This window comes from Delphinus delphis, chromosome 20 (genome assembly GCF_949987515.2).
Source record: "Delphinus delphis chromosome 20, mDelDel1.2, whole genome shotgun sequence".
NCBI lineage: Eukaryota > Metazoa > Chordata > Mammalia > Artiodactyla > Delphinidae > Delphinus > Delphinus delphis.
The window spans coordinates 40,276,959-40,297,550 of NC_082702.1; the positions used below are offsets into that span (position 1 = coordinate 40,276,959).

The 20,592-nt window shown below is 59.1% G+C and overlaps 3 protein-coding genes across 9 annotated transcripts; 2 read left to right on the forward strand and 1 right to left on the reverse strand.

Moving 5' to 3' along the window:
- Nucleotides 1-51: 51 nt before the first annotated feature.
- On the reverse strand, nt 52-5,786 carry EXOC3L1 (exocyst complex component 3 like 1). Of its 2 annotated transcripts, none has more exons than XM_059999067.1 (14): nt 5,483-5,786; nt 5,135-5,281; nt 4,748-4,923; nt 4,447-4,666; nt 3,291-3,903; nt 3,094-3,211; nt 2,833-2,958; nt 2,633-2,733; nt 2,322-2,432; nt 1,447-1,576; nt 1,203-1,325; nt 963-1,118; nt 750-874; nt 52-676 (listed from the first exon to the last, which is right to left on the reverse strand). In XM_059999067.1, the coding sequence occupies exons 1-14, from the start codon at nt 5,592-5,594 to the stop codon at nt 487-489; spliced, it is 2,448 nt and encodes an 815-aa protein (XP_059855050.1). In that variant the 5' UTR covers nt 5,595-5,786; the 3' UTR covers nt 52-486. The 2 variants fall into 2 exon arrangements, with proteins under 2 accessions (XP_059855050.1, XP_059855049.1); XM_059999066.1 differs by having other exon boundaries at nt 951-1,118.
- A 1,852-nt stretch (nt 5,787-7,638) lies between these two features.
- On the forward strand, nt 7,639-14,182 carry E2F4 (E2F transcription factor 4). 5 transcript variants are annotated; one of them, XM_059999663.1, is made up of 10 exons: nt 7,639-7,804; nt 8,221-8,330; nt 8,472-8,633; nt 8,955-8,998; nt 9,707-9,768; nt 9,993-10,290; nt 10,785-10,982; nt 12,852-12,899; nt 13,112-13,156; nt 13,260-14,182. In XM_059999663.1, the coding sequence occupies exons 1-10, from the start codon at nt 7,670-7,672 to the stop codon at nt 13,373-13,375; spliced, it is 1,218 nt and encodes a 405-aa protein (XP_059855646.1). In that variant the 5' UTR covers nt 7,639-7,669; the 3' UTR covers nt 13,376-14,182. The 5 variants fall into 5 exon arrangements, with proteins under 5 accessions (XP_059855646.1, XP_059855649.1, XP_059855647.1 ...); XM_059999666.1 differs by having other exon boundaries at nt 10,845-10,982; XM_059999664.1 differs by lacking the exon at nt 12,852-12,899.
- A 214-nt stretch (nt 14,183-14,396) lies between these two features.
- ELMO3 (engulfment and cell motility 3) lies at nt 14,397-19,037 on the forward strand. 2 transcript variants are annotated; one of them, XM_059999661.1, is made up of 20 exons: nt 14,397-14,715; nt 14,852-14,892; nt 14,991-15,063; nt 15,261-15,311; nt 15,524-15,693; nt 15,778-15,877; nt 15,980-16,131; nt 16,213-16,291; nt 16,421-16,471; nt 16,556-16,678; nt 16,768-16,899; nt 17,002-17,103; nt 17,210-17,318; nt 17,427-17,563; nt 17,664-17,827; nt 17,941-18,053; nt 18,149-18,253; nt 18,358-18,440; nt 18,527-18,613; nt 18,717-18,848. In XM_059999661.1, the coding sequence occupies exons 1-20, from the start codon at nt 14,638-14,640 to the stop codon at nt 18,723-18,725; spliced, it is 1,959 nt and encodes a 652-aa protein (XP_059855644.1). In that variant the 5' UTR covers nt 14,397-14,637; the 3' UTR covers nt 18,726-18,848. The 2 variants fall into 2 exon arrangements, with proteins under 2 accessions (XP_059855644.1, XP_059855643.1); XM_059999660.1 differs by having other exon boundaries at nt 14,398-14,715; nt 18,701-19,037.
- Nucleotides 19,038-20,592: the final 1,555 nt, after the last annotated feature.

Sequence of the window (20,592 nt, forward strand, 5' to 3'; positions counted from 1 at the left end):
CTGGTGACGCACGCACTCGGGCGCGCGCACGCTCAGACGAAGGCGCGCGGATTCACGTCAATCTCCGCGGCCTCAAGCGCCCGAGGACATGGCTGGGGGTGGGGCCAGGCAGAGCCGGAGGGGGTCCACCATCGGGTCACGCCCCTGGGTGGGGTGTTGTCTTAAGCCCGCCCCCTCCGCCTCCATAGTTGGACTCAGCAGTCGCGCGGGAGACGCGAGCTGGCTGCTGGCGCACGGACACGTGGGGATGTAGTCCGCATACAGCGGCGGGAGCCCGGGTGCTTGGAAAGCAGCCCATATACAGGTCTGATGCCGGGATAGGTGGGGCGCAGACGTATTTCAGAACTAGAGACAGGATACCTTAGGTATGTCACTGCACTTGGAACCCCTGACCTTCGCGGGGACTTTTATTTCTATCCCCCCTTCTCCAACGCACACAATTCAGGCGTACGGGGGCCGTGGCTTTATTCTGGGGGCAGCCGAGGGTCAGGCACAGGACCCCGAGGGGAGGCAGGAGGACAGCGGGGGTGCAGGTGCTGGCACGAGGCTGAAGAGTGCGCGTCCACCCGCTGGGGGCGAGGGCTGCGGGCCGGCCTGCAGAGAGCTGAGTGCGGCCAGGCGCTGCTCTCGGGACACGTCCCCGCGCAGGTCCAAGAGGGCGGAGACGTGATCCTCGCTATGGAGTACAGGTGCGTAAGCCCCGCCCAGCCCCCCCGGGTCCCTCCTCCCTTCCCAGCCGGTCTTCGCACCTCACGTCGGGAAATTGTTGCCGCAAGCCTGCCACCTCGAGACCAAGCAGCGTGGGGTCGCGGAGGTTCAGCAGCTCCCTCAAGGCGAGCAGCACTGGCGCGCACTGAACGCTCTCCTCCAGGCCCTGAACACGTCGGGGTTGGTCTCTCTCCAGCCCTCGGCCCCTACCCAACCACTGAGACTCCCGCCCATCTGCTCACCCAGATTCTCACCAAACCGAGGAAAAGCTCCCGAAGCTGGGCGGCATCGTGCCGCAGGCGCTCGGCCGCCTGGGTCCGCTCGTCAGCACCGCGGCACACTAGGCGGCCTTGCATCAGCGCACGTAGGTACTGCAGCACCACGGTACGCTCCGCCTCAGCCAGCAGCAGCTGCGGGGAGCACGATCAAATGGTTCCAGGACGCTTTTCCCATGGGCGCTTTCCCCCCTCCCCAGCCTTCCCCCGCAAACGCACCTGGACCGCAGGATCCCGCACGTGTCGGAAGTCCTGGCAGAAGCTCGCGGTCCGCTCGCACACGTCATCCAGCAGCTCTGGGCTCGACAGCCACCGGCGAGAGGGCAGAGCAGCGAATAGGGGCTGGAGCGGAGGTCAGAGACGCGGCTGGAGGGACGATTCAGATCCGGCATTCCCCGCAGAGACCCCCCCATGCATACGCTGTATCTCCTTCTCCCACCCCCATCTCCGTCTGAAGCCTCACCTGTAGCTCCGCCAGCAGCGCCTCCAACACCAGGCGGCAGATCCTCCTCTGCAACTCGTCCAGCGCTGCCTCCACCGGAGCCAAGGCCCCTGGAGCCACCCAGTCGGGCTGCAGGACGGACACGGAGGAGCTGGACCGACCAAAAGTACGGCTTCAGGACCAAGGCCAAGGCCCGAGAGGCCCTCCGTTGTCTAGCCACTCGGGCGCCACCTAGTGCCGCAAGTGTGTTCCGTGAGGGGGCAAGAAGGGCGGCTCCCTGCACTTCTGAAAGTCTGGGCCACGGATTGAGGGTGGGAGTGCTGGGCTCAGCGAACTAGAAGGGACATAGGCCAGCTGCACCTGCCTCTAATTCGCGGTGTGACCTTGGGCAAGTCATGTCTTTCAGTTTCTGTTTCAGTAAGGGGAGAGAGTTAATCCCAGTCAGGAGGGAGTCAGAATCATCGTTAATTTGTTTGTCCTCTCTGCCCCCACCCCAAAGAACATGAGACCCAAGAGGAAGGGAATGTTTTTGTTTCGTTCACAGCTGTAATGCCAGGCATAACCTGGCACAGAGTAGGGCCTTGATAAATATTTGTTGAATGAATGAATAATTGACACTATGTGCCAGGTACTGTGGTAGGTACATTTTATGTTATCTCATGTGATTCTCAGAATGTCCATTATTACCCATATACTACTGATGACAAAAGCAAGATTCAGAAAGATTAGGTAACTGGCCCAAGGTCACACAGCTAGTAATTAGTAGAACTAGGATAGGAACCCCAGGGCTATGTGAGTCCAAAATTCCGAAAGGCCTAGTGTGAGCTGGGTCCATACCTAATAGGTGTTCAGTCAGGGGTTAGTGAAGGTGGGGTTCGGCGGGGGCCTCCTGGTACCTGAGTGCTGATTGGTGGTTGAGGGTGGCCAGTAGGTAGGGCACGTAATGAGGGGCCGTTGCTTCCCCCCTGAGGTGGTCTCGGGAGAATCGCATCAGAGCATCACTGAAGCTGCAAAGGGCAGAGGCGGCTCCTGTATCTGCTGTCACTCTGTGCAACCCCAGTCCTTGGTACTCTGGCCCCACCTCCAAGATACCCAAGGCCCTGTTTTGAAGGAGCCCTTTTCCACAGGTGTGTCTTATCACTCAGCCCCTTAGCGCTGCCCCAGGATCAGGGCCAGGGGTTGGGAGTGGGTCAGTGCCTTGGCAGACCTCCTTAGGAATGCGCTCAGTTCTGACAGCGCCATGCCATGCACCCGCCGCTGCAGTGACTCACTGACCATTCTGGTCACGCGAATGTTCTCTTCCAGGATCTACAGGCAGGGATGGGCAGCCATCAGCAGAGTCCTAGTCCTGCCCTCTTTCCCTTTCCCTATGAGAGCTGCCCCCCTGCCTTGCCACTTTTCACCCACCTGCAGCACGATGGCTGGCATTGGTGAGTGGTAGAAGCCAGATGGGTCTGTGTCAGGCTCCTGCTCTCGGCCCCACTCAGCTACATCCCCGTCCAGTGCCTTCTGCAGCCACTGGGCCACACTTGCCTGGGGAAAGGGGCAAGGTGCAGCAGTATGTAGCAGGGCACTGACACTGCTAGAGACAGGTGGACATGCGACTCCACAGATACAGGCCCACAGCTGGTCGCAGAGCTGCTCTGAACCCAGGCCCCAACTACTCACCTGGACTTTGGCCACAAATATTGCCTCCAACTGCTCGATGTTCTCCAGGGTCAGGAGGGGCTCCAGATCAGACACATCAGCCTCGGGCCCTAATTCCAGGCTCCCCATCATTTCTGGCCTAGACATGGGTAGCCCAGTGTTACATTGAGCCTCCAGCCTTTGATGAACCCACTTCCCATTGCCCCAGGGACACTGACCCCAGGTACACATGCAGTGCCCAATGCAGCAAGGTGAAGGCATCGGCAGCTTCCAGCTGAGGCCCTTCCAGGAGTTGCTGCAGGCAGCGGCGCAGGCCGCTGTGCAGGGTGTGGGCCCACAGCCGGACCACGTTGTAGTGTGGTGGGCAGCAGGGTGCTACCAGTGCCTCAGCTGCGGCCAACTCTGCTGGTAGAGCCACCCGCAGAGCCTCCAGCCACTCTGCTAGTGCCCCTGGCCCAGGCTGCAGAGGTGTCCCAAAGTGGATCTGCTCCAAGCCCTCCTGTAGTGCCCGCAGACAGCGCTGCCGCCAGTCCCGGGCAGCCTGCTCCAGGGAGGTTGTGCGCCCAGCGTCCACTTCGGCCACACGCATAGCAGCCACCAGCAGGGCTGGATCCTCCCGTGCCAGCCGCCCTGCAGCCCCTGCAGCCGCCTCCACAGCCTGGCCCAGAGCCTCAGCCAGAGGGCCCAGCCCCTCGAACACTGGCAACTCCAGGCCCCCAAGAGGTGCCCACGTCTCCTCTTGTAGCTGCTCCAGTTCCCGAAGGCTCACATATGCCTCCAAGAGTCGCTGGGCATCAATCAGGGTCTGTGTGTGGGCCAATGCAGCAGGCACTAAGCGGGGAGAAGAGGCAGCCCTGGGTCTCAGCCTTCCCACCTGTGCAGTGGGTATAGCAGTAGATGCTGAGGCCCTGGGGCTGGGGTGATGTGTAAAATATTTAATTATCAGTACAGTAGAGCATTGGTCAATCTGAAAGGACCCAGGGAAGGGCCTACATGGTGGGCCAGGGGTAAACCCTTGAGCTGATGGAACATGAGGAAGTCAGGGATCTTGGAGGGAAGGCAGGGAGGAACTGCGGGGAACATACAAGTGGCTATTCATCCACCCCGTTAGGGAAATAGTTTAGTAAATTAACAGCCAGGTTGGCCAGAGCCACTTGGTGTCAGTCCTGACTCAGACATCCCATGCTTGGGAACCCCAGAATGAACTAATATGCACCCTTGCTTCATATGCCATTTGAAGCCTGAGTTACTGTCTGGGAGGTCGCCCACGTGTCCATCCATGCAATCTCCCACTGGCGCCCCAGGCCCTTGATCAGTGATGGTGTTTGTCGACTACCTGTCGGAGGACTGCGGCCTAGGGCCCTACACACTCACCAGCTCGCAGCCGGGGCAGCAGCTGAGACATGGCCTGCAGTTGCTTGTGTTGCACAACCTGCTCCCGCAGGGGTTCTAGGGTCTGTGCAGCCTCAGCCATACCCCAGAGCAACCCATGAGCCTGGCCCAGGGCTTCGCGGGCTCCCTGCACCGCCTCAAGGGCCCAGGCCAGCTGCCGCACACCGGTCTTCACACCCTCCAGGTATGACTGCACCACCGACTGTGGGAGAGAGGCAGCCAGTGAGGCCTGGCCAGTCCTGCAGCCCGCCCTCAGCACTCCTGCCTCCTGCCTGATGCCCACCTTGATGCGTGCTTCCAGGGAACAGGTACGCTGCACCTCGCGGCTACGGTACTGGCTGAGCCTGGCCAGCTGCTCTGGCCGGTAGAAGATGCCCGAGGCCCACTTGAGTGCTGCACCCCGGGCCAGCTGCTCCGCCCTCTCCTGCTCCGGCCACTCAGGCCCTGGGCAGGAAGAGCCTGGGCAGCCGCGTCAGTTGGGCAGGGCCTGCAGGAAGTGGCTGCCAAATCTGCTCCCCTTCCTACCCCTCGGCCTGTCCCCCAGGGCAGTCCACTCCTCTCCCTGCCCTCCCTATAGAGCTCCAGCCAGACCTGGCAGGGAGGACCAACCCCACCATCCCCATCTTTCTTGCCACCATCCCCCCCTCAGCCCACCCAGAAGGGCTCATACCAGGGGGAAGTGCGGGCTGCATTTTGTCCCTGGTTGCTGAGTCCATGGCTGGTGGAGCCGGAGCGGAGGTAGGAATAGGGGCGAAGGTCCAGGTTAGAGCAAGTAGAGTGGGAGCGCCTCTGAGCTGCAGCCTCCGTCTAGGCCCCACTGAGAAGGAGGAAGGTTCTTGCCCAGCCCCCTCCGGAAATGAGAGGGAGGTGGGTGTGATGGGAAGGAAACTGAGACACCTTTGCCTGCCGGGTTTCTCAGTTTTGCCCCTCAGATGCAAGTGAAACAGGGTAGGCATGGGCCTCCACTGGACACCGCTCCTGCTCTGAGTTGCAGAGGACAGTTTGATATGGAACTCACCAGGCTTGGCCAGGCGTCCAGTTCTCCCTCCTCCACAGATAGCCTTGGCCTTGAGGATGGCCCTCTCCCCTGGCCTTCTTGGCAGAGCTGGGTACTCCCACCACTGGCTCATGAGACCCACACCTCAGCATGCAGCAAGAGACTTCCTCTCCCCAAGGAAGCCTCTGTCCCACCTCTCTGCCCAGGAGCTCCCTCCTCCCTCCAAGGTCCCGCCCTCTCCAAGGCCACATGCAGAAAGGAAGGAAGCTGAGTCTCTGGTACTTTCTTCCCAACAGGAAAGAGCATCTGCACTGTGGGACAGAGTGGGGAGGGCTGGGCGCCACTTCCTCGCGGGGAGGGGGGGTGTACTCCCTGTGATCATTGAGACTTGAGCAGCCTATGCAGGATCTGTTGTGCTCAGGATACAGACATGAACTAGATGGCCCCAACCTGGATGGAGAGCGAGATGTGCAAATATGGGTGTAGGCAACATCACAGTATGACAACTGTGTTGACGGGCCCTTCAGAGGTGGGTGTGCCTCTGCACAGGAGCAAGAGATGACAGGCTGTCGTGAAGACGGTGTGTGGTAGGTGATCGCAGAGACGGGTGGAAGGGCTATGAAAGCTATGTTTGTCTTGGGAGTTAAAGGGAGCCATGGAAGGGACTACTAGGTAGTAATAATGTAGTGGACACTGGCTATTACCCGAATCCACCCTTCAGGACAAAGATACTTGTTCCCCCAGCTGCCAGAAATGTAGGCTGCTGAGGTCTCACAGCTGAGTCTCTCAGTCAATGTTAGGGTATAAAGGCCAGGTACCCTTGCCTTGGAAGGCCTTGGAAGAGTCACCCCAGTTTCAGAGCTCCGAGTAGGATGGGCCAAGTTCTCTGTTTTAAAGATTTTTTAAAAAAATAAATTTGCTTATTTTATTTATTTATTTCTGCGGTACGCGGGCCTCTCACTGTTGTGGCCTCTCCCGTTGCAGAGCACAAGCTCCGGATGCGCAGGCTCAGCGGCCATGGCTCACGGTCCCAGGGGCTCCGCGGCATGTGGGATCTTCCCGGACCGGGGCACGAACCCGTGTCCCCTGCATCGGCAGGCGGACTCTAAACCACTGCGCCACCAGGGAAGCCCAAGAGTTTTTTGATGTGGACCATTTTTAAAGTCTCTATTGAATTTGTTACAATATTGCTTCTGTTTTACGTTTTGGTATTTTGGCCGTGAGGCATGTGGGATCTTAGCTCCCTGACCAGGGATCGAACCCACACCCCCTGCATTGCAAGGCAAAGTCTTAACCACTGGACGGCCAGGGAAGTCTCTGAGGCCTCTATTTTAACTGCATAGCAGTTTAATTCTCCTCTCTGCCCGATTCTGCCTGTCTTACTCCTTTACAAGTGTGGCTTCTCAGTAAACTTCTTGCAGGCACATCCCTGTTTCCCAAACAACTTGACCTAAAGTAAACAATAATAAATAATGACAATGTTAAAAATAACGAAATGATACTAGCAAACACACAGTCCTCCCACATGCCAGGAACAGCTCTAAGCGCTTTACATATATTTACACATAGGTAAACATGTTTGCACTGGTTGAAAAGTGGTTATAATCCCATGGCCTCTGAGCACTGCAGTGTGGAGATAAGAGAAAGATGAGGCTGGGGTCAGGGAAAGAGAGTGGGGATGGAGACAAGTGGACAAGCTAGATGTAGTTAGTGCTTGCTGTTTGGCAGGAAGTGAAGGACAGCAATAGGATGGGTGATCCCAAGACAGTGTGGCAGCCTTTAGGAGCAGGTTTGGGGAAACACACTGGGTTCATCAGGCAGCACAGTCTCCTCTCCTGAGATGCGGGTTGGGGTAGAGTTAGTGGAGTTGGGGCAGGTTGACCAGCCCGTAAGGTTCCAGTGGCTCCTCCTTCCCTGCTGCCGGGGCTGCCCAAAGACTTCCTCCACATCCTTCCTTAACAACGCTGGTCTCCGGGGATCCTGGGGTTATTTTCGTCCTCTTCGGCGGTTGGACAATTGTTGATGGTCCCCGAAGTTTTTCGGCTGTGTTCGCAGAGGTGAATTGTGCTGGATTCCCTGGGAGGGTGCGGAGCGGAAGCGGAAGCAGCGATGCTGGCGCCGGCGGCCAGGAGGCCAGGAACGGAAGCGGAAGTGGCGGCGGCGCCGGCCTGGCTTGGCCTGGCTGAGGGGAGGTGGCGGGAGGGCGCTATGGCGGAGGCCGGGCCACAGGCGCCGCCGCCCCCGGGCACCCCAAGCCGGCACGAGAAGAGTTTGGGACTTCTCACTACCAAGTTCGTGTCGCTTCTGCAGGAGGCAAAGGACGGCGTGCTTGACCTCAAGCTGGTGAGGCCCGGGCTAAGGGGCGACAGGGGGGATGGTGGACCAGGCCTGGGCCGGTAGCGGGAACCCCCGGGGCGGCCCAGCTGAGCCCTCAGAACAGGCCGCCATCCATGTGCTTTCTCACAGGAGGGAGGCCGGGAGCTGTTTCATTCATTCGGCCGAGGCCATTGGGCGTCAGCTATGTGCCAGGCTTGGGGCTGCAGGTGTTGGTCCTCGTGGCCCTCCCCGGCAGGTGTGGGGAGAAGAGCATCAGAACACCAGCTCAGGCGGCGCCAGGCCTCTTCCCGCCCCACAGTCCCGAGCTGCTGTAGTGCCTGGGAGGAGGGTTGGAATCAAGGCCACCCCCTTTTCAGACTACTCCAGACTAAGTCTCACCTGAGAGTGGGGCTGAGCATTCCCCACTCTCTTCTGCCTGCCAGGCAGCTGACACCCTAGCTGTTCGCCAGAAGCGGCGGATTTATGACATTACTAACGTGCTGGAAGGTATCGGGCTGATCGAGAAAAAATCCAAGAATAGCATCCAGTGGAAGTGAGTGGGGGCACCAGGGAGGGCAACGGGATCTCCTACCCAGAAGCGTCAGGGGTGTGGGGTGGAGGGTGCAAGAGAGAGCAGGGGCCGTGGGACCCAGAGTTCCTGGCAGCCCCTCTCAGCTCCACTCCCCGGGCTCAGGGGCGTGGGGCCTGGCTGCAATACCCGGGAGATCGCGGACAAGCTGATTGAGCTCAAGGCAGAGATCGAGGAGCTGCAGCAGCGAGAGCAAGAACTAGACCAGCACAAGGTGTGGGTGCAGCAGAGCATCCGGAACGTCACAGAGGATGTGCAGAACAGCTGATATCCTCCTGGCAGTCCCTGCTCCAGGGGAGTGGGCGAGGGGCCCTCTAGTCCAGCTGGGTTTGCTTGTGGTCCACTAGTCCCTATCCCTCTTGGGAGGGTGGTCCTACAGCTCCTGGCCAGGTTCCAGCCTCAGGCTCCCTCCTCAGAGCCTCTCGCCCACCAGTCTTGGACTGTGATCCCTCCCCATGTAGACCCCAGGCCTCAGGACTTTCTTTGAGAGCATATATGTCAGACCTCTGCTGGAGAGCTGGGTCTTCTCTGTGGTCAGCCATCTGTCGCCACGGGCAGGGTATCAGCCGTTCTCCTTAACCCCCACACCTTGGCCTACGTGACTCATGAGGACATCTGCAGATGCTTTGCTGGTGAGCAGAGCCTGGGTAGGGGGAGATGGGGGTGGGGATGGGTTGAGCCACAGCCCTGAGCAGTGGACTCAGTGCCCAAGAGATTTCTGTCTCTTAAGAGGGTTCCTGGGGCCCGCCCAAAGAAGAACCAGACAGGGTAAGTCCTGGGTTTGAGGGTCACTGGGACCCTATGGAGGCTAACCATACTGAGAGGGTACAAGAATCCTGGGCTGGGTCCCTGGGTCAATCCCTACCTGCATCGTCCCCTAGGTTTGGCTTCTCACGTGTGACAGAAGCATACAAGGGAGAACGTGTGTTTGCATGTTCATGTATGCTTGTATGCAGGGGGCAACGGTGCCCACTTCCAATCTACAGTTAGTTTAGTTGCCTTGTAGGTACAGGAACTGTTTCTTGTTCATCTTGCCTCTCCCAGTCTGGTTCAGGGGAAGGGATGTTGGCCTTGGCTAGAACATCTACGCTTGGGGAGCAGCCCCGTCAATCAAGTGAGGTGCCCATGGCCAGCAATCTTTTGCTCTATGTGTCTGAACCCAGATTTTCTGATTGCTGACCCCTGGGCTCTTAGGAGGAGAAAAGCTTTAGTTCTCTGCCCCAGCCTACTGTCCAGCTCCTCAGAAACCATGATCTCCTTCCTTACTCTAAGGGATAGGCACTCCATTCTCAGTTCAGATTGATCCCGTGGGCCTTGATCCATCCTCCTTGTCATCCTAGGAGACACCCTCCTTGCCATCCGGGCCCCATCGGGCACCAGCCTGGAGGTGCCCATCCCAGAGGTGGGTGCTCAGCCCAGCCATGTGGGGTTGGTTGAGGGCGGGTGCTGGCTGTGGAGCCCGATAAGTCCCGGGTGGGGCAGGTAGGGGGAGGCCTGGGGTTTGAGGTTATCTAGGAGAACGGGCAGCCTAGGGTGGGAGAGGACACTGGCCCTTGCCCAGGGTCAGGCAGGAGCCGGGCCTGCTTCCAATTCCACCTGTCCTCCACCCCACACCCTCACCGGTAGGGCCTCAATGGGCAGAAGAAGTACCAGATTCACCTGAAGAGCATAAGTGGCCCCATCGAGGTGCTGCTGGTGAACAAGGAGGCATGGAGCTCACCACCTGTGGCGGTGCCTGTGCCGCCACCCGAAGATCTGCTCCAGAGCCCACCTGCTGTCTCTACCCCTCCGCCTCTGCCCAAGCCTGCTCTGGTCCCGCCCCAGGATGCCTCACGCCCAAGCAGTCCCCAGGTGACCACCCCCAACCCTGTTCCCGGCAGCACCGAAGCCCAGGGGGTGGCCGGTCCAGCCGCTGAGCTCACAGGTGAGGCACAATGGCGTGGTGGTGATGGGGTGATTTCTGGGGCCCAAGAGGCAATACCTCTGTGTGATGGAATGCTGTACTCAGAGTGGAAGGGACCCTGTGGTGTTCTTTCTCCTGCTCCCCCATCCCGCAGGCCTCTCCTTGCTAGTGCAGCGAATGGCCCTTGTTAACAGGGAAGTTCTGACTGTGTGAAGGGGCATTAGTGGTGGCAGTTTTCCCCCAGATCTGCCAGTGTCACAGTTGCCCTGGCAGCCCCTCTTGAAGTGTGGTCACAGGGGCCATGTCCGTGAGTCTCCCTCCTGCAGGCTTCATGCCCTTGTCTCCTTCAGTGACTGATTTTCACGTTACCTTTTTGGGAGTGATGGGCAGTGCCTAACTTTCCTTGGGCCTAGGAACTAGGGTGCTAATCATCCTGGCTGTGGCTTCTAGCAGGGCCAGCTTCAATACCCTGCTTCCTGTCCCCAAGTGACTGGGTTTGGGGGATGTGGTTGCAGTGAGTGCTATCCCTGGAACCGATAACAAGGACGGTGGTGAGCTCAGCTCCCTCCCGCTAGGCCTGACAGCACTGGACACCCGGCCGCTGCAGTCCTCTGCCCTGTTGGACAGCAGCAGCAGCAGCAGCAGCAATAGCAGTTCATCCGGACCCAACCCTTCTACCTCCTTTGAGCCCATCAAGGCAGACCCCACAGGTGGTGAGTACTTGTCCCCTTGGCAGCAGTGAGAACCCAGCCTCAGACAGTCCTAGGTCAGAAACAGAGTTGGGCTTGGAACCCAACTCTCCTATCTCCTCAGCCAAAGCTGGCCAGCCCCCTGCCATCAACCAGAGCTCTGCCAGCCAAGGTGAGGAGCCTGGCCTCTGGCTTGGTGCTGGTGCCCCTTTGCCCCCTTCCTGGGCTGACACAGAACTCCCTGGCCCTCCCTCAAGCCCTGCCTGCCACCCCTTGGACCCTGGTCTCAAGGAAGGTGTGAATGCTCTCCTGGGGAACGGGCTGTGGTATGGCCCTCAGGCTCCAAAGGTGGGCAGTATGTTCTTAGGAGAGGTGGTGTCATCTGCCGGGTGTCTCCTCTCCATCTTGTGACTTGAGTGTTTGCTTTTTCCAGGACTCATTCTCCTCGGCCCTCAAGCACTGCTAAGTCTCTCCTCGTTAAATGACACTTCATCGCCTGTGTCTCTCTCTTTCTTCTTCCCTATATCCTCTGTGTTTGGACTCCTTGATAAAGTCATCTCCATTCTACTCCATACGCTGGTCTCCTAGTCAGCCTTCGGGTTGCGGCAGTCAGGACCCCAAACCCCCACCCCATGCTACACCAGTGCTACTCTTGATAAGTTGCCCAGCTCTGACAGCCAGCTCCAGCAGGTTTCTGGCCAATTTGCTCTGGTGCTCTCCTGCTCTGTGTTGATGCTCTTTTTTCTCCTTTGGCATTAATGATGTCAGCTCTTGGTTCTTCTCCCTTAATTGGCTTCTTCTTCTGACCTCTCCCTGGCATGGCTTTAAATCTGGTTTCCCAGATCTCTGGCTCATTCCAAACCTGTGGAGGGCCCCAGTTCTGGGTAGATGAATCCCAGCCTCCATCTTGCCTAGGCCTTTTGCCTGAACTTTACCTCTTGTGTCCACGTGCCTTCCTCTGCACATCCAGTGGGCACTTCATTCCCATGTGTCCTCAACTGAAACTTGGATTTCCACCTTTGTGCATACCCGACCACTGGCCCTAGTCACCCAGGCCTGACACCTGGGGTCAACTCCAGCTCTATCTCCTCCTCCCTCCTTGTCCTGCTCCCCACCCCACATCAGCTTAGTGAGTTCTCTTGCAGACATCCCCCATGGATGGCCTCATGTATCCTAACACTCAGGATCACTGCCAGCCACCTCTATCCTAAGTTCTTCAGCATCTTCTTCACCCCGACTGACAAGAATCTGTTTGAAACACAGCCTGACTGGCATTTCTCTGTTTACAAAATTACCTTTAACAGCTCCCAAAGGTCTGCTGGATAAAACCAGAGCCCCTAAACCTGGCATATGAAATCCCTCGTGATCCAGCTCCAGCACTCCTTTCCTCTGTTTCCCATGTGTGTCCTCCTGGTTAGACCTTTGTAGCAGTGTCATCACCCTGTAGCACTATCCCCTATTTAAGAGTGCCTCCTCCTCTGCCAGGTGACTGGCCTGGGCTGTGGTCTCTGAGCCTGGCACCAAGTAGGTGCTTAGCAAGGGCAGGGATGGACAGGACATCCTCTGTCAGACAGGGCATCCTGCATCAGACAGAGTATCCTCCATCAGACAGGGTATGTACTCTGAGCTTAGAAATGGAGAGGGTGTGCTGCCCTTCTGCCAAACCACTGAGTTAGAAGGGCTGTACCGATTACCTACAGTGGTCCTTTGGCACCGAGGAATTCAGGTCTGGTAGGGGAGACTTGCAGACAGTGCCGGCTTGGTCTGGTGCAGGGCCTACATCTCAGCTGTGTGGAGCCCCTGGGTGGGTGATAAAGGATCTGGGGAAGTGGGGGCTAGAGTGGGACCAGGCTGGATCTCTGTGCCCTTGAGCATGGCTTTCTTGTCTTTCAGTTCTGGAGCTCCCCAAAGAGCTGTCAGAAATCTTTGATCCCACTCGAGGTAGGGCTGTGTTCTTCCCTGGGGCTGGGGTGAGGGGCACAGCTCATTGGGTGTTAGGGCCGTTTTCTTGCCCTTCTGAGGACCTTATGATTGTGCCCGGTACCTGGGCAAAGGGTAAAGTTCCTGATGGTGGCTGGGTGGTCCCCTTCATGGGCTTTGGTGGGTGGAGAGGCAGGAGCCAGAATGTAACTGAGCTCTCCCTCCATCCCCAGAGTGCATGAGCTCAGAGCTCTTGGAGGAGCTGATGTCCTCAGAAGGTAGGTGGCCCAGGCAGGTGGGGGGTGAGTGTGTGTGGGCAGGGTTTGGGTGTCTGCTGGGTGGGGTCTTGGCCCTGGGGCCTCAGCCTGTTGCTCTCTGCAGTGTTTGCACCCCTCCTCCGCCTTTCTCCACCCCCTGGAGACCACGATTACATCTACAACCTGGATGAGAGTGAAGGTGTCTGTGACCTCTTTGATGTGCCTGTTCTCAACCTCTGACTGACAGGGGCATGCCCTTTGTGGCTGGGACACAGACTGTCTAACCTGGGGGCTGCCTGGGGACCTCCCCCCACCCCACCCCTACACAGCTTGAGAGCCGTAGACTCCTGGCTTCCCCAGCCTTCCCTCACTGCACAGTTCTGGCCACAAGTCCCACTCCTGCACCAACACCTGTTCTGTGCTGGGAGAGCAGGGGAAAGGGGCTTAGCCCTCTCCACTGTGGAGCCAAAGTGTTTGCCACTCCTTTTTGGAGGCCTTCCCCTACCTGGTAGCCTCCCCCGGCCCTCCCAGAGTTCAGTTTCAGCTGCCACCCAGTGGCACAGATCCAAGGACCCTCCATCACCCTCCTTAGGGCAGCGCGTCCAGCCCCACTGCCCTGTACCTGCCAGCCCCTCCCCCTCCAGGAGGAAGCATGGGGTGGGGCTGGGCACTTGCCAGCACCTAGCCTAGCCTCCTTCACTTCTCCCCACGCGGATCACACAGCTCCTTCTGTACCGCTCGTGTGCTCCCTTTTTGCTGGACCTTGGCCCTGAGAACCTGTTGGGGCGGGCAGGTTGCTAACAGGAGGAATGGAGATCTCTAGCTAGGAATCTGGTCGGGAGAGTCCCTGAGGATTGGCCCGGCCTCCCTCTGCCCCACAGTCCCCCTCTTGTTTATTCATTTATCCTCATTTAGAGCCATTTGCAGAGATTTAGAAAGATTTGCAGTAACGAATGGATTCCTATATAAAGATTATTTTTATACTTTTTGCAACAAAAGGAAATTGTAATATTTGTACAGTGTCCAAATGAATAAAGACCATGCCTAAGGCTGTCTTTGATCTGGTTCTTTCAGGGATCCTCCCTGGGACTGTGCTGGATTGGTGGTGGGAACGGGCGGGTCAACTTTCTGGAAAAGGTGTGGCGGTGCTGACAGCCCGCCCTCCCCACCCCCACCTGCCGCACCTTGGGGCGGGGCGGGGCCGCCTCTGCGGGGCGGGGCGGGGCAGGCACCCTCCTACCCTCCTACCCCCGGGACTCCAACCCGGAACTAGCCTCCGCTCTGGCTCCCTTGGGAAGGCCGCGGAACTAGCCTCCGCTCTGGCTCCCTTGGGAAGGCCGCGGCGCCTTGTCGGGAGTGGGAGCCTGGGCTGTGAGTGCGGGCCACGGGAACCAAGTCTCGGGCAGAGGAACACCTTCGTCCTCAGGGGCCTCAGACCAGGTGTGCCCTCGGCGGGAAGTTGCACATCTGGAAAGTACAGAGGCCCCCACCTCGGGTAGACTATGGTGCCCCCGCGGAATGTAGTGAAGATCGCCGTCCAGATGCGCGACGCCATCCCGCAGCTCATCCAGCTGGACCAGGTCACCCGGACTGTCTGGCCTCCGTCCACCCCACCACCTACCTCCGGGTTGCCCCTTTCCCCTCGAATAGCCCCCCCCCCCCCAGGCTCCTCCCCAACTCCCACTCCCATCCGGTGAGTGACTGTTCCACTTGTAGGCAAAACCCCTGGCCGCTGTGCTGAAGGAGGTGTGCGACGCGTGAGTGCGGGTCTGCCGGGGCATGCCGGGTGGCTGGTGGGAGGGCAGGAGGGAGAGGGCGCCCCCTACCCTCCTCGCTGAGCCTCTGCTGCCCGCAGGTGGAGCTTGCCTCACTCTGAGCGCTATGCCCTACAGTTTGCTGATGGGCACAGGAGATACATCACTGAGAACGTGAGTCCCCTCCCCGCCCCACATTCCACTCTGTGACCCCTTTAACCCACCTGGCTCTGACTCAGAGTCATCATCCCACTCTCTGGAACCTGATCTTTCTTTTCACTGACTCCCAAATCCTCCCTTATTGACAACCCCAATTAACCAATCCTCAGAGCCCTTCTTGACTTCTCTTCATTTTCTGCCATCTTTTCCAGAACCGCACGGAGATCAAGAATGGCAGCATCCTGTGCCTCAGTACTGCCCCAGTAATGTCCCTCCTGACCATGCCCTCATTCTGTGCCCCTCTGCTATGCCTCTTCTCTGCCCGCCACTGGCACCTGGGCCCTAGGTCTGGAGGCCCCAGCCCTAACCCCAGCTCCAGCCCAGTAGTGCCCCACCTAGTGGACACCCAAGTCCCCACATCCCCAGTTCCCACTCCTTACCTCCTCACCTCTGTTCTTGCTCCCACCCCTGGCAGGACCTTGAGGCTGAGCGGTTGTTGCGTGGGCTGCAGAGCGAGAGTTGTGAAGGGCGCCGGGAAGCCCTTCAGCACCTCGTTCTGCTGGCCCCAGACATGACCTTCACCCGGGAAGTCATCAGCCGTGATGGGCTTCAGAGACTAGGCTCCATCATTGAGGATGGGGACGAGTGAGCCCAGGGCTGTGGTGGGTGGTGGACATGGTGGGGCTGGGCCTCCTGGTCTGGTCCTCTCAGCCCCACATGTCTCCCCAGCCTAGGAGAGGTGCTGGCCCTCGCACTGAGGGCCTTCTTGGAGCTCATGGAGCATGGTGTGGTGTCCTGGGAGACGCTCAGCATCCCCTTTGTTAGGAAGGTGGGTGGGCTTTTCTAGGGGTAACAGGTGGGGGCAGTGGAGTGGTGTCAGGGTCTGGCCTTCCATGGTGCTGAGGTGGTGACAACCCCTGCTCCTCTAAAGGTGGTGTGCTATGTGAACATGAACCTCATGGATGCATCTGTGCAGCCCCTGGCCCTGGGGTTGCTGGAGAGTGTGACCTTGAGCAGCCCTGCCCTGGGCCAGCTGGTCAAGAGTGAGGTGCCACTGGATAGGCTGCTGGTGCACCTACAGGTGTAAGTGTCTGGAGGTGGGGTGCAGATGAGTGGAGCGGGGCTGGACCTTGGATGGCCGGCTGAGCCCTCTTCCTGTCTCAGGATGAACCAGCAGCTGCAAACCAAGGCCATGGCACTGCTGACAGCTTTGCTGCAGGGGGCCAGCGCTGCTGAACGTAAGGTGGGTGTCCAACCAGTGGCTGGATTGGTGGGGGGAGGAGCTGGTGGGCAGTGTGCTCCACAGTGGGCCTGCAGGATGGGTGCTCATGGTGGGGCTAAATCACCTGAGTCCCCTTCCCACCCACCTCAGCACATGCTTGACTACCTGTGGCAGAGAAACCTTCGCCAGTTCATCTACAAGGTAGGAAGGACCAGGCCAGGCAGACCCTTCCCCGCTCCTCTCCTCGTGGCCCACACTCACACCCGTGAACTGGCTGTTCTCCAGCACATCATCCATAGTGCAGCGCCCCTGGGCGACGAGATGGCTCACCACTTGTATGTACTGCAGGCCCTTACGCTGGGGCTGCTGGAGCCACGCATGCGGACGCCACTGGACCCCTACAGCCAGGTAGGTGCCTTTGGGGCACACGAGGCTGGGGACGGCTGGAGCTTGGCCTTGAATCTTCAATCTTAACACCACTCCAACAACGACCCCAGGAGCAGCGGGAGCAGCTGCAGGCCCTGCGTCAGGCTGCCTTTGAACCGGAGGGGGAGTCCCTGGGCACTGGGCTGAGTGCTGACCGTCGCCGTTCCCTCTGTGCCCGCGAGTTCCGCAAACTGGGCTTCTCTGTGAGTGACCCCTATCCAGCTCCCTGCCCTTGCCTCAACCCAGGGCTGCTGTTGTTCCAGAGGGCTGGGCCCTTCCTCAGCTGCCTCTCCCCCTTCCCCCAGAACAGCAACCCTGCGCAGGACCTGGAGCGCGTGCCCCCTGGCCTGCTGGCCCTGGACAACATGCTCTACTTCTCCAGACACGCGCCCAGCGCCTACAGCCGGGTCAGTGACAGGGTGGGGTGGGATACGGCAGGTTGCCACCTAGGCGGGGGGTCTCCACAGCCTCAGTCGTGACTCCCCACCCCGTCCTGTGCTCCCACCACCCCAGTTTGTGTTGGAGAACAGCAGCCGTGAGGACAAGCACGAGTGTCCCTTTGCCCGGAGCAGCATCCAGCTGACTGTGCTGCTGTGTGAACTGCTCCATGTCGGGGAGCCCTGTGAGTGGTACTGGGCACAGCATGTCCAGGAACGGGGGACGGAAGGGCAGAGAGGGCCAGGGGCTGCACACACTTTCTCCCTGAGCCCCTCCTGCCCCCCCGCTCCAGGCTCCGAAACTGCCCAGGACTTTTCACCCATGTTCTTTGGCCAAGACCAGAGCTTCCATGAGCTCTTCTGTGTGAGCATCCAGCTGCTGAATAAGACCTGGAAGGAGATGCGGGCCACTCAGGAAGACTTCGACAAGGTGCGTAGGGTGGGAACAGGGAAACCTGGGCCAGGGCGGGGGATTGTTCTGGGTCGGGGCCCAGAACTCAGGCCCTGAGCTAAGCTTGGGGTGGCCCCAGGTCACGCAAGTGGTGCGGGAGCAGCTGGCCCGCACGCTGGCCCTGAAGCCCAGCTCCCTGGAGCTCTTCCGAACCAAGGTGAATGCGCTCACCTACGGGGAGGTCCTGCGCCTGCGGCAGACAGAGCGGCTGCATCAGGAAGGCACACTGGCCCCTCCCATTCTGTGAGTTGGTGGGGATGGGTCCCAGTCCTAGCCCCCACCTTCCCTGCTGCCCCCTGGGCCTCACTCAGGCCCAGGTTGTCCTGTTCAGCGAGCCCCCTCCCCCCCTCCCCCAGGGAGCTGCGGGAGAAGCTGAAGCCAGAGCTCATGGGCCTGATCCGCCAGCAGCGTTTGCTCCGCCTCTGCGAGGGGACACTCTTCCGCAAGATCAGCAGCCGACGGCGCCAGGGTCATTGCTTGGGCAGTGGGGCTGGAGAGCGGCTGGGCTGGGGTCAGGGCGTGTCCCTCTCGTCACTCCTTCCCTCTTACCCTTTCTGCCCACAGACAAGCTGTGGTTCTGCTGCCTGTCCCCCAACCACAAGGTGCTGCAGTATGGGGATGTGGAGGAGGGCGTCGGCCCGCCCACCCCCGAGAGCCTGCCTGAGCAGCGTAAGGAGGGCAGGGTAGGGGTCAGACACCTGCTCTTCCCAGACCGCCGCCCCACCCCGGGACCGCCTGGGGTCCCAGTGGTCAGCCCTACCTTCTTCCTGCAGTCCCTGTGGCCAACATCAGGGCACTGCTGACAGGCAAGGACTGCCCCCACGTCCGGGAGAAGGGCTCGGGAAAGCAGAACAAGGTGAGTGCAGTGGGGACCAGGGGCTCCTTCCCGCCCGCTCCTGCCGTGCCCCCTGCTTAGTGCTCCTGGCTCCCTTGCTTCCCCAGGACGTCTGTGAGTTGGCTTTCTCAGTCAGCTATGACCACGGGGAGGAGGAGGCATACCTCAACTTCGTTGCCCCATCCAAACGGGAGGTGAGTGTCCGGGCAGGCTGAGCAGAGTCGGGCAGACGGGCAGGGGAAGAGACGGGAAGGCCCTCATGGAGATGGCCCCATCCCCAGTTCCACCTGTGGACAGATGGGCTGAGCGCCCTGCTGGGCAGTCCCATGGGCAGTGAGCAGACACGGCTGGACCTGGAGCAGCTGCTGACCATGGAAACCAAGCTGCGGTTGCTGGAGCTGGAAAATGTGCCCATCCCTGAGCAGCCACCCCCCATTCCCCCACCCCCCACCAACTTCAACTTCTGCTACGACTGCAGCATCGCTGAACCTTGACAGTGAGGTTGGCCAAGGGCCACAGCTGCTGCCACTGTGGTGGCCACAAAGGGTGGAGGGGGGAGAAGCACAGGCACCCTGACCAGCAGAGGCTGCAGCAGAAATAAAGTCTGCTTGGCTCTTAGACATGTGTTGAGCCAGCTCTGAACCCTGCAGGCTAAGCCTGCCTTCAAGCTTAGCTGGCAGATAAGATGAGGGCATCAGGCCAGGGCCACAGCTTGGGGCCACAAACCTGGGCAGCTACAGTTGAGGGGCTGGTGTTCCGAAGGACGGTGGGGACCGGCTGGCCCTGTTACCTTTCTCCAGCGTGAGTCCTCAGCCTCCCTCAGTGCTAGGCCTGCAAAGAAGGATAGTCTGGGGGCACCAGCTGAGAGAGGTCTGGGGCTGCCAGCCAGCTGAGGGTGAGGTGGTAGGGCAGGAGGCATTTCCCCAAGTGGATGCCTTTCTGGGCGCCATTAACAGGGGCCTAGTCTGGGAGCCATGTTTCCAGAAGAAGACTCCTGACAGTCTGAGCTCAGTCCTCAACCCTGCTTGGCCCTTCCCCTGCGTCATTTGTGGGTCGTGACGGCCTCCTGTTGAGAGGCGTGAAGGGAGAGATGTGAAGTTGGGTATGCTTTGTGCTGAAGGGCAAACTCAAGGTTCCAAAAGATGTCCCCCAGGCCAGTGGGAGGATGTAGGCTGATTCTGACAAGGGGGAATTTAGTGCAGCAAGCCTGCATTCTGATTAAAACCCAACTGCAGCAGCATGGGTGGGGTGGGGGCCACAGACAGGCCAGCTGGAGGTGAAGCTCGGAGGCTATGGTCACAGACCCCAAGCCTCTGAGGCAAAGAGGAGCACACCCACCCACAGGACCCACGGGCAGGCTGGAAGCTGCCAGCCACCACCCTCTGACCTCCTCCATGCCTCTCACTACCTCTCTTTCCCAGTGCCTCCTCAAAATATGTTTTTTAAGCGTTAACCATCACCATGTTACCTAAAAACTAATGATACGACACCTCCTTTGAAGAATGTTCTGGGGGAGTACTTGTTCCCTCTCTCTAGCTATGCTTCTGACTTGGGCATTCAGGGCCCCACATGCCCACTCCTGCATTCAGACTTCCCACCGCACTTAGAATAGTCCCTGTTGAGTTCAAGGTGCAAATGGGGAGCCCAAGTGCAGTTAAGTCTCCTAATACCATCAATTCTTCCTTCTCAGTGTCTCCAGTCCCTTGTTACAGGCCACCATCATCTTGGCAGGAACCTCCTGACTTCCTGCCTCCTGTCTCGCCCTTCCAATCTTCTCAATACCAACTACCACACTGCTTTCTCAAACAGGAAGCCGATCTGATTACACACTCATACACACACTGTCTCCCCTGTATTCTTCGGTGTCTCCCTGTTGACCGTGGATAATGGTCACGGTACCATGATTGAACAGAATCGAGATGGGTTGCAGACGCGTTGTGGTTTAGCCCTTTCAACAGAGTGCTTGTGGCTTACAGAGTCACAAGCATGTGGACCAAGGATGCTCGGTCCAAGCTGGCATCCTCCCTGCCTGCCATGGGACTGGGACTACCCCTACACCCGGCGCCAGCTCTGGCCTGCCCATGTGCACCTCCCTGGTCCCTTCTGCCTAATTGTCTCCTTCCCTCCCTCCTCTTTTTTCACTGACTTGAGTCTTTCCTTGACCTCCCAGGCT